The sequence below is a fragment of the Toxorhynchites rutilus genome, chromosome 1 (genome assembly GCF_029784135.1).
Source record: "Toxorhynchites rutilus septentrionalis strain SRP chromosome 1, ASM2978413v1, whole genome shotgun sequence".
NCBI lineage: Eukaryota > Metazoa > Arthropoda > Insecta > Diptera > Culicidae > Toxorhynchites > Toxorhynchites rutilus.
Genome location: NC_073744.1, coordinates 201730352 through 201745034, shown reverse-complemented (window position 1 = coordinate 201745034; position 14683 = coordinate 201730352). Strand labels below are relative to the sequence as shown.

General features: G+C 40.7%; 2 protein-coding genes across 6 annotated transcripts in view; one reads left to right on the top strand and one right to left on the bottom strand.

The window, feature by feature from the left end:
* Positions 1–8871, top strand: part of LOC129762245 (E3 ubiquitin-protein ligase Nedd-4-like) — a 28631-nt gene extending 19760 nt beyond the window's left edge. For all 5 annotated transcript variants that reach the window (XM_055760342.1, XM_055760351.1, XM_055760332.1 and 2 more), the window contains 5 exons: positions 75–597; positions 660–784; positions 6696–6994; positions 7052–7744; positions 7809–8871. In XM_055760342.1, coding sequence (XP_055616317.1) covers positions 75–597; positions 660–784; positions 6696–6994; positions 7052–7744; positions 7809–7911 — 1743 coding nt within the window. In that variant the 3' untranslated portion in view covers positions 7912–8871. The remainder of the gene's footprint in view (positions 1–74; positions 598–659; positions 785–6695; positions 6995–7051; positions 7745–7808) is intronic.
* A 2788-nt stretch (positions 8872–11659) lies between these two features.
* The window catches only part of LOC129762264 (uncharacterized), a 105022-nt gene continuing 101998 nt past the window's right edge, over positions 11660–14683 (bottom strand). Inside the window, exon 4 of the mRNA XM_055760370.1 lies at positions 11660–14665. Coding sequence (XP_055616345.1) covers positions 13134–14665 — 1532 coding nt within the window. The 3' untranslated portion in view covers positions 11660–13133. The remainder of the gene's footprint in view (positions 14666–14683) is intronic.

The following is a 14683-nucleotide window of genomic DNA, read 5'->3' as shown; positions in this document are numbered from 1 at the left end:
GTGGAATAGATCCTTCGATGTCAAATTCAATACTAATTTATTCGCATCGTTGATTTCTTTATTTTCAATCGCAGGAAGTGGATCACACAGTTCAGAGTCGAATTTTGCAGCACCTCAACGAGGGCAGTCGACGCTCGCTGAGCCGCTCCTCGATCGGTAGTGATAATAGTATTCGGGGCAACGGAACCCCCGCCGGGAGTCATGCAAACGGGGAGGATGAAGCGGACAGCGGGGGAGGCGGACGGCGCTCGTCCACCAACAATAACACCGATCCGGGCGATGATCGTTCGTCGACGCGATCTTCCACCTCCAACGAGAACGATTCATCGAGCAGTAGTCCCGCGGGGCTGGAGGCGGTTCTGCCGGCCGGATGGTCTATGCAGCTGGCTCCCAATGGAAGGGTGTTTTTCATCGACCACAATGAGAAGAAGACATCCTGGGTGGACCCGCGTACCGGGCGAGCCAGTCCGATGCCGAACGCTTCGAACAATCCCGCAATCAGTGATGCCCGCCGGCCGGAGGATGGACTGGCACCGCTGCCGGAGGGCTGGGAGGAGCGGGTCCACACGGATGGGCGGATTTTCTTCATCGATCACAGTATGATGAATGAAATACAGTTTATGTCTGAGATGTGGAGCTTATTTTTTGATTATTTGTAGACACGAGGACCACCCAGTGGGAAGATCCTCGGCTATCGATGCCGAACGTGGCTGGACAGGCGGTTCCTTATTCGAGAGATTACAAGCGGAAATACGAGTACCTTAAAGGGCAGCTGAGAAAACCGGTAAATGTTATATATTGGGAAAAAGGAAGATAAGGCTTCGTTTCCCAAAAAAAATTATATCCAATTTGTTGATGGATTGACGATTCTCAAATGTTTCAAATGCTGTGAATACAGCCATAAGATTGTAGATTGCAAAGCTACATTGAGCGTATGTCCAAAATGCGGAAATAATCATGAATTTACAAACTGTACATCTGGTTGAATGTTGTTTTTTTTTTATCCCATTTATTTATTTAAGGCTCATTAGCATTTTAGCTGTAACAGAGCCGAATTTTAATCGTGTACATGTCACATGGTTATCATATCTATAATTAGCACATTACACAGTTGCCATTCGCCAGTATTCCTTCTATACCATTACATATGGTACATTCACACAATAGCCATTTAGGCGTAAGAGTTTTCTATCTGTTCTTCCATTATCCAGTTAGACCGGACAGCGGAGACAGTTGATTGATCATTGTTGAGTTATTTATAGAACAGTAGCCCGATGTGTCTGCAGGGCAGAGCAGTTGTATGGATGAATCGATCTTATTTCGACCGTGGATCGATCTCCATCGCTGATGATTGTTGCATGGACGTAGCTATTCTGTAACAACACAAAGATGGTCAATGAGGGCCCTGAGTTTTGAACTCACGATCGATCGCTTACTAAGCGAACGCGTAACCAATGTGGCTACGGAGACCCCCAGTTGAATGTTGTTGAACACCCACAATTTTCGAATTCAATTTAATTTCAACATATTTATTGTGTAAGTAAAAAATTTGAACAAACGCTATGTAATGTAAGACACCTAATTATTTTGATGGCTGTGTTAGGGAACACATTCCGATGGGAACAAAGGTTTCCTCAATTTGCATGTATTTGCAATGCCAATTTCCCCGGGCACCTTGGTTTTGATGGCTGTGTTGGGGAAACCGTGAATCAAGCCAATCAAAATAGGGCAGTTAAGGTGTTTAGATAGCGCTTGACATTTACATTTATTCAATTGCTTATCTCAGGAAAATAACATTTAATTAATTTTGATAGATGCGTAGAAATATTTCCTTTAATTAATGCAAGCATCTTTCCTATCTATTAAGAAACGTTCGAGCTATGAGCATTCGAAATCTTTCATTTTTTCCTGTATGTTTTGTGTTTAGGTTTTCATTTTTTCGTCCCATATATTTCGGTTAGACGTAGTTCCACGCCAAAAAGCGTTGCAGGAATGAAAACTGACGAACCCGGATAAATTCCGTGCAATTTTCGTACGTTTTTGATACTCATAGTATGCCGTTGATGTTAATTAGAAAATCGAAGAACCCTCGATGTTCCAAACATACGACACTTTTAGTGTGCTATCGAGGATCACCCAATGCATGGATGAACCGGCAACTATTTTGCGAATGGTTCCAAAGTCAGTTTGTTCCGGAGGTGCGTCAGTTTCCAGTCCAAAACAAAACTACAATCAGAATCCGTTCCATTGGCAGATAACTGAAGTGCGCAGTGGGAATGATATATTTACTGATATTAGATTGGAAGCTTATTTTCTATCGCCGTATGCAACATCTATTGCTCAACCAATGAAGCAAGGAATGATTCAAAATAAGAAACTAATTCAAAATAAGAAATTTGTTTACAAACTAGAGGCGAATGAACTGCAAAGTTTAAAGCCTCTTAAAAACAAAGAAGAAGAAGAAGAAGTTTAGAAATACTGAGCAATGCACTGAGGAAAACCCATTGGAAGATGTAGTATCTTGCCTATTTGAGTGCTGGCTACACGCTTTGTTAACCACAATTATTAAATCTTGGAAGTTTGTTTATGATTGCTAATCCTTAGATAATGGTAGCGGCGCTCGAAGCAGAAATGCGAGTCTGATAAATAAGGCTCACATGTTTCAACTAAAAAATCTCCATTAGCGTGCCTGGTGGATTGTGGAAGTATTATTTCTCCTCTGCACTCCTGCGCAGTTTGAAGGCGCTGCTTTCATTCAGTTCGTTTTGAGTAGTGAAAGTGTGGCGTCGTTTTATAGTGCTATGTCAACGCGAGAGTGAGAGAGTGAATTCTAGTGAGATTCATCGTTGCTTATATGCTGTTTAATGTGACGATACTTTTGATAAGTCTACTGTAATTTCGGAATCCAACCTAAAAAGTCTTATTCTAGTCTTTCTGGTGTACAGACTCAAATTTCGGACGTTTTTTCGAGCTGAACTAATAATAAAAAAGAATATTTTTACTATACATTATTTCATTATTTGTTTCTTTATCTTTTTACAATACAACAAGAACGAACTAAACGAAAAAAAGTATTCAAAATATGAATGATTATAAGCTGGAGAAATTAGAAGGTTCGAAAAAAGTTGTGCCCGAATTTCAATTAGAGCATCGGAAATCCCATAAAACAATCTATCGGTGTATTGTGCATTGTGAATAAGATGATTCTAGTCTCATGTCTGAAACTATAGTCCATAATCACAATTTTCATACGAAAATTGCATTTTTGCACGGCATGCTCTGCAATATGACTTGAAAACTTGTGCTGAAGAATAAAGGTACAAGCGGTCACCCTTGAAGTTTTATTCAGTTAGAATTCGGAATCACTGTTCATTTTATAGCAGTCGTCGTATTAGGCGTACTTCAAATATTTTGACAGCAAATTGTTTCGAAAAACTGTATTTTTCGACCGTGAAAATTTACGTTGATTCGTTTTGTTTTGAAATGGATGCCGAGAGAAGAAATCTTGGTTCTCGGCACCAATGTTAAGAATCCAGCGTGGTCAGATACGCGAAACCGTTGAGAGGTGGCCAAAGTGTGTGATGCGCTGAAACGTTTCATCAACAAGCAACTGTTGTTCCGATTAATCAAAGGTCGCGTCTTAGTGGAACATACGACCGAAAGCTGATGTTGAAAGTATCGAGATATTAAGAAACCCGCACGGAAACCCGATACTTTCGGACTACGACATCGCTACAAACACAACTCTAACCAAAGTACCATCCAGAGAATCCATATGTGAGTAGGTTATCGTAATTTATGTGCCTGCAAGCCAACCAAACCAAACAGAACGCTGAAGCATAATCTGGTTGCCGAAAGACGCGCTCCAAAATTGTACAACAAGGTTTTGACGAAGTACGAAGGATGCATGCTGATGGATGACGAAACGTACGTGAAGAGGGATTTTGTTTAGCTCCCAGGCCTGAATTTCTATAAGACCACTGCTAGAGGAGACGTTCCCAGCGAATTTATATTCGTTTTCGCTGATGAATTTGTCCGGAAGCTCATGATTTGGCAAGGGATTTGAAGCTGTCGACAGAAAAGCAAGGTTCTCGTCACAAACACGACAATGGACTCGAAAATGTATAGAATAGAGTGTCTGCTGAAACGTCCGGTAAAGTTTTGGCCACATTTGGCAAAATGCCACTAAATCCGAAAGGTGCTTCAGTAGTACCGTGACAATGAAATCGATTACATTGAAAAAACCTCAATTCATCCGATTCCGCCCAATCGAAAAATATTGGCCGATTGTCAAGAGGAAATGAAGAAGGGTGACAAAGTGAATCGGGATGCTGCAGACATGAAGGAATCGTGGAATAAAATGATCGCTGTGGATGACCCACAGAAAGTCCAAGCTTCGATGGAGGTACTCGAAGAAAAGTACGAAAATTCATCAAAACCGTGATGGAATAAATTTTTCAATAATTCTGGAAAAACACTAAATTATCTGTATTCTGATATAAAAATATTCTTTGTAACTTTAACAAATCTCGAGATACAGTTGTTTTTTTTTTGATTCCGGATTCTTAATGAATCGAACTTTAATCTATAATATGAAGGGAAACATCATGAAAAAGGTTGGCTTCATCTTATAGTTGAACTATTTCATCTTTATTTATTAGCCTTACTCAAACAGCAACACAATAAAGTAATATAAAGCATGTTCCTGGGTTCTTTATTATGCTTCGATACAACGTACAATTCGATACAACGTATTATTTTGAAAGTGAAATGGACGTTATATCGAAGTACCCCTGCGTTCGTCTTCTACAAGCACGTGGGCATTACTCATCAGCCTACCCTCGTGATATGTCTCAGTGTCATATTTTTATCAGTATAGAGAATGAAATCAGAAAGGGATAAATATACTGATTGTAAGAAGAATGAAATCAAAGAAAAAAGACGGGTGGGTAATGTCGGGGACATAACCGGAGTGACGTAGGACTATACAAAGGGGACAGCTTTTGTTAAATATATATTTTAAATATATTGTTTTATTTTCTTCTACCTACCTACCTATTTTTTTTGAATACCTACCTATCTACCTGAAAAATGGATTAGTTTACTGTTTACTCTTTATGAATATGTTGATGGTTCTGAGAAGAACCTTTGGTGTTGTGTTTTTGTTATCACTCGATATTCCCATCTTGTTCGGTTAAACCTTCCTTTTTAGCTATTGCGTTTGCCACTCGCCACAGCTTTCACAGTTGGAAAATTTCTTCCCATCCAGCTTTGAGGAATCCATTGTGACGACGACGATGTTGAATTAAAGAGGCTTTAAACATTTCAGTTCATTTGCCTCTAATTCATTGCGTTTGTGTTCATTTGCTTTTATAGCTCTCGCAATCTGTTCGATATGTTACCATCGACGGCAGGTTTGTCCTACACATGTTACCAAAACAAATTATTGCTAGAAACTTATAATTCCAATTAAAATTCTTCCGTTTAGAACGGATCAGAATGAGAAAACAAATAATCTTCTAGTGGGAAAACAAATTGAATCAAAGTATGACAAACAGCATTAACTGGCGTGAAACGTATTATTATGATTTCCAAATTCGAGAAATAGCCTCTTTTCTATCCCCAGTAATTATCAAAAAAATCCGTGCAAATTAAAATGTGTCGTACCTATCATCAATAGCTGTAAAGCTGCTTATGTTTGTTGGGTTCCAGCTAACATTCAGTGGTTGTTCTTGATACCGATATCGATATCGCTGAACGAAAGAACGAAATAACGGTTAAAAAAAAAACATGGTTCATTTAGGTGAACGATCAGCGACTGAGCCGTTCATAAAAGTGAACTGGACAAGGTGAGTCGATGCATATTTAGAATTATTCTACATTTGCTGATGGTGAGCACTTATTCGAATCAAAGAAGAGGGGATGACATTGACGATGACTCTATTATTATCAAATTTTCAACGAGAGCCTGGTTTAAATTGAACGTTGATATAGTTTCTATTAGAAAGTTGTTATATTGAGTTGACTCACCACAGGATATGTTTCAGACAAGGATAATATCGCCAAGGCAAGCTAGCTATTTAAGGTTTTAATCTTACATCTTACAGTAAGGTCTTAAACATAATTTTAATTTTTAAACTTAAAGTTTAAGAATGCTCTGTAAGATGATGGCTTCTTATCGTATTCAGCTAAATTGAATAAACGAAAGGAAAAAGGCGACAGATCGATTATTTTCCTGCTGGGAAGGTTTTGTCAATAAGGATTTGTATGTACATTTACGAACAACGGTAGAAAAAAACCAGAGAATATCGAGTTTTTCTTGTTTATATTGGAATATCTATCTGACTGATCATTACTCTTACTGACTATACTACAGCTCTTACAACCCGTTTGAAATTCAGGTACCATATAACAAACGGTTTTTATAGGGCCACCGTTGAAGGTATTGAATGAGTTGAATTTACGGATTTCTGTACAGTTACAAAAATTCAATCCAAAAGCAATTGTTCTCAAATTCCTACGTCAAGTTTCCATTCGTGCCTCAATTTTTTGTAATAACGCCGAACGATTCGACGGATTTTCCTGGTAGGGTTAAGTCCTTCCATGAGACGTTCTTCCCAAAAAACAAAAATCAAGTTAGGAAAAACAAAATGAATCACCTGTTTTTTTTATATCAACCTGATTTACTCCCACAGGCTAACGTCCCGAACAAGATCGAAATCAAAATTCGCCGAGCGTCGATCCTGGAGGATTCCTATCGCATCATAAACTCGATCACGAAGGTGGACCTACTCAAGACCAAACTGTGGATCGAGTTCGAGGGCGAGGCAGGACTGGACTACGGTGGACTGGCTCGCGAGTGGTTCTACCTGCTGTCCAAGGAGATGTTCAATCCTTACTACGGGCTATTCGAGTACTCGGCGATGGATAACTACACGCTGCAGATAAATCCGTTCAGTGGGTTGTGCAATGAGGATCATTTGCATTACTTCAGGTGGGAATGCGCTTTTTTTTCGTCAACCGGAGTGTCAATGGTCGTTTTTTTTCGCAGGTTCATAGGTCGGGTCGCAGGGATGGCCGTCTACCACGGCAAACTACTGGACGCGTTCTTCATCCGTCCGTTCTATAAGATGATGCTGCAGAAGCCGATCGATTTGAAGGATATGGAAGCGGTGGATATGGAGTACTACAACTCGCTGCTCTGGATCAAAGAGAACGATCCGAGTGAGCTGATGCTCACGTTCTGCGTGGACGAGGAAACCTTCGGTTACACCAGTCAAAGGGAACTTAAACCCAACGGAGCGAACATTGAAGTCACGAATGAAAATAAAGACGAGTACATCAAACTCGTTATAGAGTGGCGCTTCGTTGCGCGAGTCAAGGATCAGATGCAGGCCTTCTTGGACGGGTTTGGCCAGATCGTTCCGCTGAATTTGCTGAAGATTTTCGACGAAAATGAACTTGAGTTGCTGATGTGTGGCATTCAGAGTATTGACGTTAAGGATTGGAAGAGGAACACGCTCTACAAGGGTGACTATTTCGCAAACCACGTTATAATTCAGTGGTTCTGGAGAGCGGTGCTTTCGTTCTCTACCGAGATGCGAGCCCGATTGCTACAGTTTGTGACCGGAACGAGTCGGGTTCCGATGAATGGATTCAAGGAGCTGTACGGCTCCAATGGACCTCAGATGTTTACGATTGAAAAGTGGGGAACGCCGGAAAATTATCCCAGGGCTCATACGTGGTGAGTTGGAAGCGTGTGAATGTATTTTAAAACACCAAGCTAATGAGACAAATCAATTTTTCAGCTTCAACCGTCTGGATTTACCCCCCTATGAGAGCTACCTTGCGCTGAAGGATAGACTTATAAAGGCAATCGAAGGGAGTCAAGGCTTTGCTGGAGTGGATTAAATTCCACTGGTGAAGTGGTATATAACTGTAAATATGTATGACGAAAAGGTAAAATTATCCAACATTCCCCTGGGATTTAGTCACCCTTGGTAAAACAAAATACTAAACCAGCTATCGTGTGCAGCGAAAATAGTGCTTAAGAATCCTTCTTGAAGTAGTTGAGACATCCGCGTGTGTCTTTTTTTCAACTCCTCGACTTGTTTTAGTTTTTTTTTCTACTAGATACATGACAATCTGTTAATAAGGTGCTCTCCTTGCAAACCTTGGATATTCTCTTCTAGCTGCCAAAAACTGTATTCTGATGATAGCTTTGAGTGAGTAAATTTTCCTGTTGAACAATTTTCTAGCCTAAACGAAACGAAAAACTTTACACGTAAGCAAATTTAGTCAAAATTTACTAGTGATGTTGGCATTTACATTTGTTTTGAATACTTGCCTTATTCGCGTTAGAACTCGTCCTGGACAAGATTGGCCCCGCCCCGGAGAGTTCATTTGCGATTGCGATTTAACTGTTGAAACTATCCTTACATATTTTACTGTTCTCTCCATTTTAATTGTTCGGTTTCCGTTAGGGTTGTCGCATAGTTTTAAACTCTTTTTACACGAAAATATATACATATATATATATATTTATAAAGATCCCTCTAAATGTGAACCAAGCGAAATTGTTACTTAAGCTGTTAGAGCGTTATAGACAATGGATGGAAAGTTAAAGTGAGGCCGGGAAGGGTGGATCGAAACCTAAACCATCGCGTTTGAGAGCTTGAGAGAGAGAGAGGGCTGCAGTGCTACAGGAGCTATAGATTATGATAAATACAGTTATTGCAGTTATTGCGTTGCCACGGGTGAGCGGAAGGAAGAAGCTATTAGACGAAAATCAAAGAATTATAGCTAAATATTTTCAAAGTATTTTTAACTCTTATTACATATATTGATAATGGCATCATATTGAACAACAAATCGAAGTGTGCTTTGCGTGTTAGTGAATATCACGGCCGTCAGATAATCGCTGTTGTTTTGTTAGGTGCGAATCATTTTCAATGGACGCGCAACGATCCAATCTAATCTGGAATGACCCACAAACTTTTTGGAGCTTATATCTAAAGTGTAAGAACAGGACTCTCATACCCTGAAGGTAAGCATATGAAAACGTAACGATATAATTCAAAACAAAATTTTTTTCCAGGTCATTAATGTACTGTAATGAATAAATTCCCACTGAATACTGTAACTCCACCGAACTCTGCGGCTTTCGGGGTTTTTTCAAGACTAAATGCACTATTAGTTGTGCGTGTTAATACTGCTGAATACTCAAATTGTTCTTGTGTCTTTGTTATCAAACGATAATACACCGAAAAACTGTGTCTCCGCCCAGATAGGTTTCTGAGCAGAGTTCTAAAGGGTGGAACGACCAAAAAGTGCTTAACTAGCATTAATCCCATAATCGATTATTTGAAAAAATGGGAACCCCTATTTTTGTTGGCACAGGTGTGTAGAAAGATGTGCCTACTTTGTTTTCGGCGCACGCTCTTCAGTTGTCAAGATGGCCTCCAAGAGGAACGGCGGAATTCTACACGGCGACTGGAAGGGGCAAGGTGTCAGAGATATTTAAAAACATTTAATTGTCGAAATTCGCAAAGAAATATCTGGTTTGGCAGGCGATATGCTCGTGTGGAGAGAAGAGCAACATTTTTGTAACAACCTGTACCATCAACCAGGAAGTTTACGTCAAAGAGTTCCTCCAAAAACGACTCCTGCCGTTCCTGCAGCAGCAGACAGGTTCCGTGCTGTTTTGACCCTGGAGTGGTATGCGGTCAACAACGTCCAGTTCGTGCCCAAGGATAAGAACCCGCCCAACATCCCAGAGCTTCGCCCGATCGAATAATGCTGGGCCGTCGTAAAGCGGAACTTACGGAAGACAGCATGTGAAAATGAAGGCCTGAGCATTCGTTTTTTCGCCGCAGAAGAACTAAACAAATATTTTTTTAAATAATGCAATGAACTTCAAAAAGAATGAAAAACATGAATTTTGAAATTAATAATAAACATACTCTAAACGTTATTTTGTCTTAACACCTTTTGGTCGTTCCACCCTTTAGTAGAGATGAGTAAAGAGTAGACTGAATACCCGATTGTAAAGGAAAGATGTGATCGAATATAGTTAAAGCTGATCTACACTGATCTAAGGTTTATTTACGACGGACACTGTTCTGAACATTCCGTGCCCTATTCATACGATTACTTCCGCAGTCATTTGAATAGCGCAATTGTTGTTACCCAAACAATTCAGGAATATTCACTATAAGCAATTACGCTTTGTATAGCGGGTTCGTTTCCATTCGTTCCTGTCTCATGACAATCCGCTTGTTATTGTTTGTGATTGCTGTTTGGGAAATCATGAACGAATCCTACGCACCAGTGTCTTTTGTTTTCACAAACCGTGGTTATCGTGAGAAATCAACATTATGGTTTGTATCCGCAATAATCTAGACACGCTCGAGAAACAGTAACTTTTAAAATATTGCAGCCATCAGTGAAATATTTCACTCGAAAAAAGTGCGGTATTTTATTGAAAAAAGGTTGTTTGGTTTTGACATTCCATAAGTAGTTGTCAAGAAGGTGACGAATAAAACAAATTCGAGGGGTTGTATCCAAGACACGAGCACTTTGGACGTATGACTACGCAATCTTTTTTTTTTAATTTGTTGGTTTATTATTCCGGATATTATTTGCGAATAAGTCGAAATTTCATTTTAGTAAAAAGTTCCGGGGAAAAGGTTAAATAGTTTGCGTAGTTTTGTAGAATCATTTCGAGAAGCAACGATTCTTTCTTGTCTTTGCGAGAACAATACATTAATTGTTCATGTGTCGCAATTTGTTTCTTTTTATCAATGCACGCATTGCACTGAGTATTTAACGAGAGGCATCTTCCGTGCATTGCCATTCAACAAGCATCAAATACGCGTCTAACAGATGAACAAAGTTGCAGCGATAACAATGATGTTTCCCGATTGAATTGAAATAACTAAAACCATATAACCCCTCTGGCCCACTGCTGACCGTTAATATTCTCAAAATACAGACAGATTACTTGGATCATTCTATATAAATTGTTCACATTCATGATTACCCAGCTAAAACCAAGAAAAAAGCATTTTCCATCACTAAGTGGTGTTGGTGGTTACGTCGACCATGCATATTCGGACAATAATGCTTACAAACTCGTCAATATATGTACCGGCAAAACTGTTTTGTTGACGTAGGACCGCAAAAAATAAAACATTTCGAACGCTTATTACTCGAACATTTCGTAATCGATCGCAAAGATATTTACATCAATTGATAGGAAATATTTCTTCGCATCTATCACAATGAATTAAATTTTATTTTTCTTGAGATTAACAATCGAATAATTGTGAGATGTCAAGCATTGTGCAAACGCCCTATGTGCCTCGTTTTGATTGGTCCAACTTGTGCTCCTCAAATGGTTCCGACCAAAAGGAGTCCTACGTCTCTACGGTTATGTCCCCGACATTACCCACCCGTATTTTTTTACTTACATTCTCTTTTTTGCAAACGATAGGGATGGATATATATCATGACCCATGACACATTTCCAAATGATCGGAAAGTAGTGACAGTTTATGTTTGCGGGAAAAGGTGACATCACCTCCATTAAAATAAAAAAAAACACACGACTTCTCTGTTTTATTTATCATCTTTATTCCTAAAACAGATTCAGCACTGACTTTTCAATACAATAACAAGGGGAGAATAGACTCGTCCAGAGTCGTCTGTATTTTTACGTTAAATATCTCTCAGCTAAACGTAACGTTCTCAATAAATTACTTACGAGGCTAACATATTTTTTTTGTTCTCGATAAAGCTTAGCTAATCATAAGAGTATAAATATGATACATTTTACTCGCACAAATATATAATCGCTCATATATTTTCTATAATATATATTTTCATTTCCTCCGGTTCGTCCCTTTTCGCAGAATGATCTGGAAGCAATTCAAGTTAATAGCTAAATATTTGTCTAATCATTAATAAATATAATAAATAATTATTGTTTATCGTTCTATAGTCTAAGTGCCGTCGAGTGAAGTATGCTGAAGTATGAGAAACAAGTGGTTTTGGAAGTGTATCTGAACAGACAGCTTTTCTCTTTCAGCGTGTTAAGGAGAAAGGTCATTCACTCTCTCGAGAGAGGAGTCACATTTCTAAAATGTGACACCACATGTGTGTGTTTGTGTACGCACACCTCGTCCTGCTACGTGGAGTCGCTTCACCGATTATCGTTTAGGGTGAGTTAAATAAATAAAGATCGGCTAAATTTAAGCTTAAGAGGTTAAGGGGGGTTAAGTGTGCAACCAGTGGGCAACATTATACGCGTTTTTCTTTTTCAATGATTCCATGATGTGGCTGTTTTTGAATTATCCCAACAAACTTCAGGGTGAAATTGCCCTTTCGCCTATTGGGGGAACATCACAAGATGGAACCATTGGAATTGTGTAAAGTGAGTGTAAGAAAAAAGACAAGAAACACCATAGAAGCACGTTAAATAAATAACAGTACGTTTCTCTAAACCTAACTATAAGTAAATATGGCGACCCATTTCGAAAGCTGACATCTTTCTGTCCATCGCTTCTCGCTTCCTTTTTTTTTGCTTTTTTTACCTTGTTTTTTTTTCATCTCAATGAACTATGCCTCCGGTCGCTTAAATTTCAAAATATCGCTGTCACTTTTCCCTAATAATGCGATACTTATCTGCTTATTCCCTACTACTGTATCTCGAGTGTGGTCAGCTTTGAAAAATAGAAGGCCCGAACATTAACAAAAGACCAAACAACGAAAGGTGAACCAAACAAAAACTTAACGTCAACAACGGTCTTTTCGCCTGCTTTCCTCTTCTCATTTCTCGGCTAACCAATTAAATAGATTTGCTACTAAATAAATAAATAAGTTACGTTTTTCTATCAAAATAAATCGTTTTTTGTTCTCTCTAGCTCTCTGTATATCTTCTGACAGTTTGTATCATGTTGCAGGTTAACAGTTTGCGCCGAAATCAGAACCATATGAATAACATATTCTTACGGGTGTGTGGGTGCATGTCTCTGCGTGTGTGCGCGTGTGTTTCGGTTCGAGTAATTTTGTAATGTGTGCGTGTGCTGTTGTGTTATACTGTTTCTTAGCGACCAGTCTTGTCTCTTGCTCATTTACGAATAGAAGCTCCTCGATTTGGTGGATTTGGTGGACTTGATCGTTCCACTGACCATAGAGCTGGGACCACTTGATATGATCGATGCGGTCGATGGGCTGAGGTGAGGGTTGGTGAACGCCACCGATCTTTCCTTGCTGGAGAGAGAGAATGGCTTCAGCCGTACGCAGAGGAACGCGGACGTTATGCAGGAGGCAATCAGGATCGAGAGCAGGACTACGATCGTAACCGTAAAGCCAGGAGTTGTCATACAAATCAGACCCTCTTCCCGGGCAGGGAAGATCATGGTGGAATCGTTGGTCCCATTCTGGCTGCCGATTGGGAAAGTCAAATCACCGGGCGAAACTACGCGAATGATTCGTTTCATGCCGACATCTTCCTTCTCTTCTGGGGCATCGTCGGCAGCACGAGTTCGACGAATTCGGCGGTCATCTCGCTTGCGACTGGCAGCGAACACGTGAGCATCCAAGGTTGGTGGCGGTGGTGGTCCATACTGTTGATGTTCTGGGCCACCAGACAGGTGATGTACGTCCAATATTCCCGGATCTGTACACTGCTCTGGACATTGATAGCGACAAATTTGAATCGTACACTGGAAGTGAACCTCCATAGAATCTGGAAATTTGAAGGCCTGGAAATGGGCATACGACAGCACAGATGCACTCGCACCAAAGTTCTTTATCTTGGTGAATCGAGACATTAGTTTCGGCCGGGTCACACAACCTCTTTGGTCTACCAGCTGAATCGGGGCACGTTTACCGTCGTGAGCCATACAGTTCCTCACCAACATGTCGAATTTACTGTCGTCGTCCTTAATCGCCAGTACCATCGTCATCGTTTGTCCGATCTTCACCAATCCAGAAACCTCAGAGGCCCATGGTCCTTTACCAACCTGAATCTGCATCCAACAGCCAACGTTATCTCCGGCAAAGTCTGCCCGAATCACGTCCAGCATATCCACCGGGAATGGTCGGAACGTTACGCTCTTCTCGTACTGATCGTGCCAAGTACACCTCAACTTCCTAGCCTGATCCCACACTTCCTGCACTTGTGGGTCGTACTGCAGCACGATGATGTTCTCGAAGTACGAACCCGCTCCCGTTTCCGTACCCGAGTAGCTGTTGTACAGTGCGTTGTCGGTATTTCCGGCTGTCCCACACTCGTGAATCCCGATATCGAACGATGCCGATGATTTGCCCAGTCCTGCCGGCAGATGCACGCAGTTGTGGTTGCTGTAGTGTCCCTTGGAGAAGATAATCCCAAAGAATGGCTTATCGAACTGGACGAACACCTTCATGCCCTGCTTCTCGCACTTCACATCCAGCGAGACGATCTTCGGCATATCCTGGAGCGGCGAAGACCACAGGTCATTACCCGCGAGGGGAGCACCGTACAGCTTCTCCGGAGCCAGATCGGTTGGTTGTATCGACTTCGGGGGCGGTGGCGGAGGACCGTGGTATGCGTGTGCCGCTGGCAGAGGCAACGGTGGTGGAGGTGGACCGTAGGATTGGCCTATGGTAAGCTGCGCACCTGTGAGAGATCAAGTAA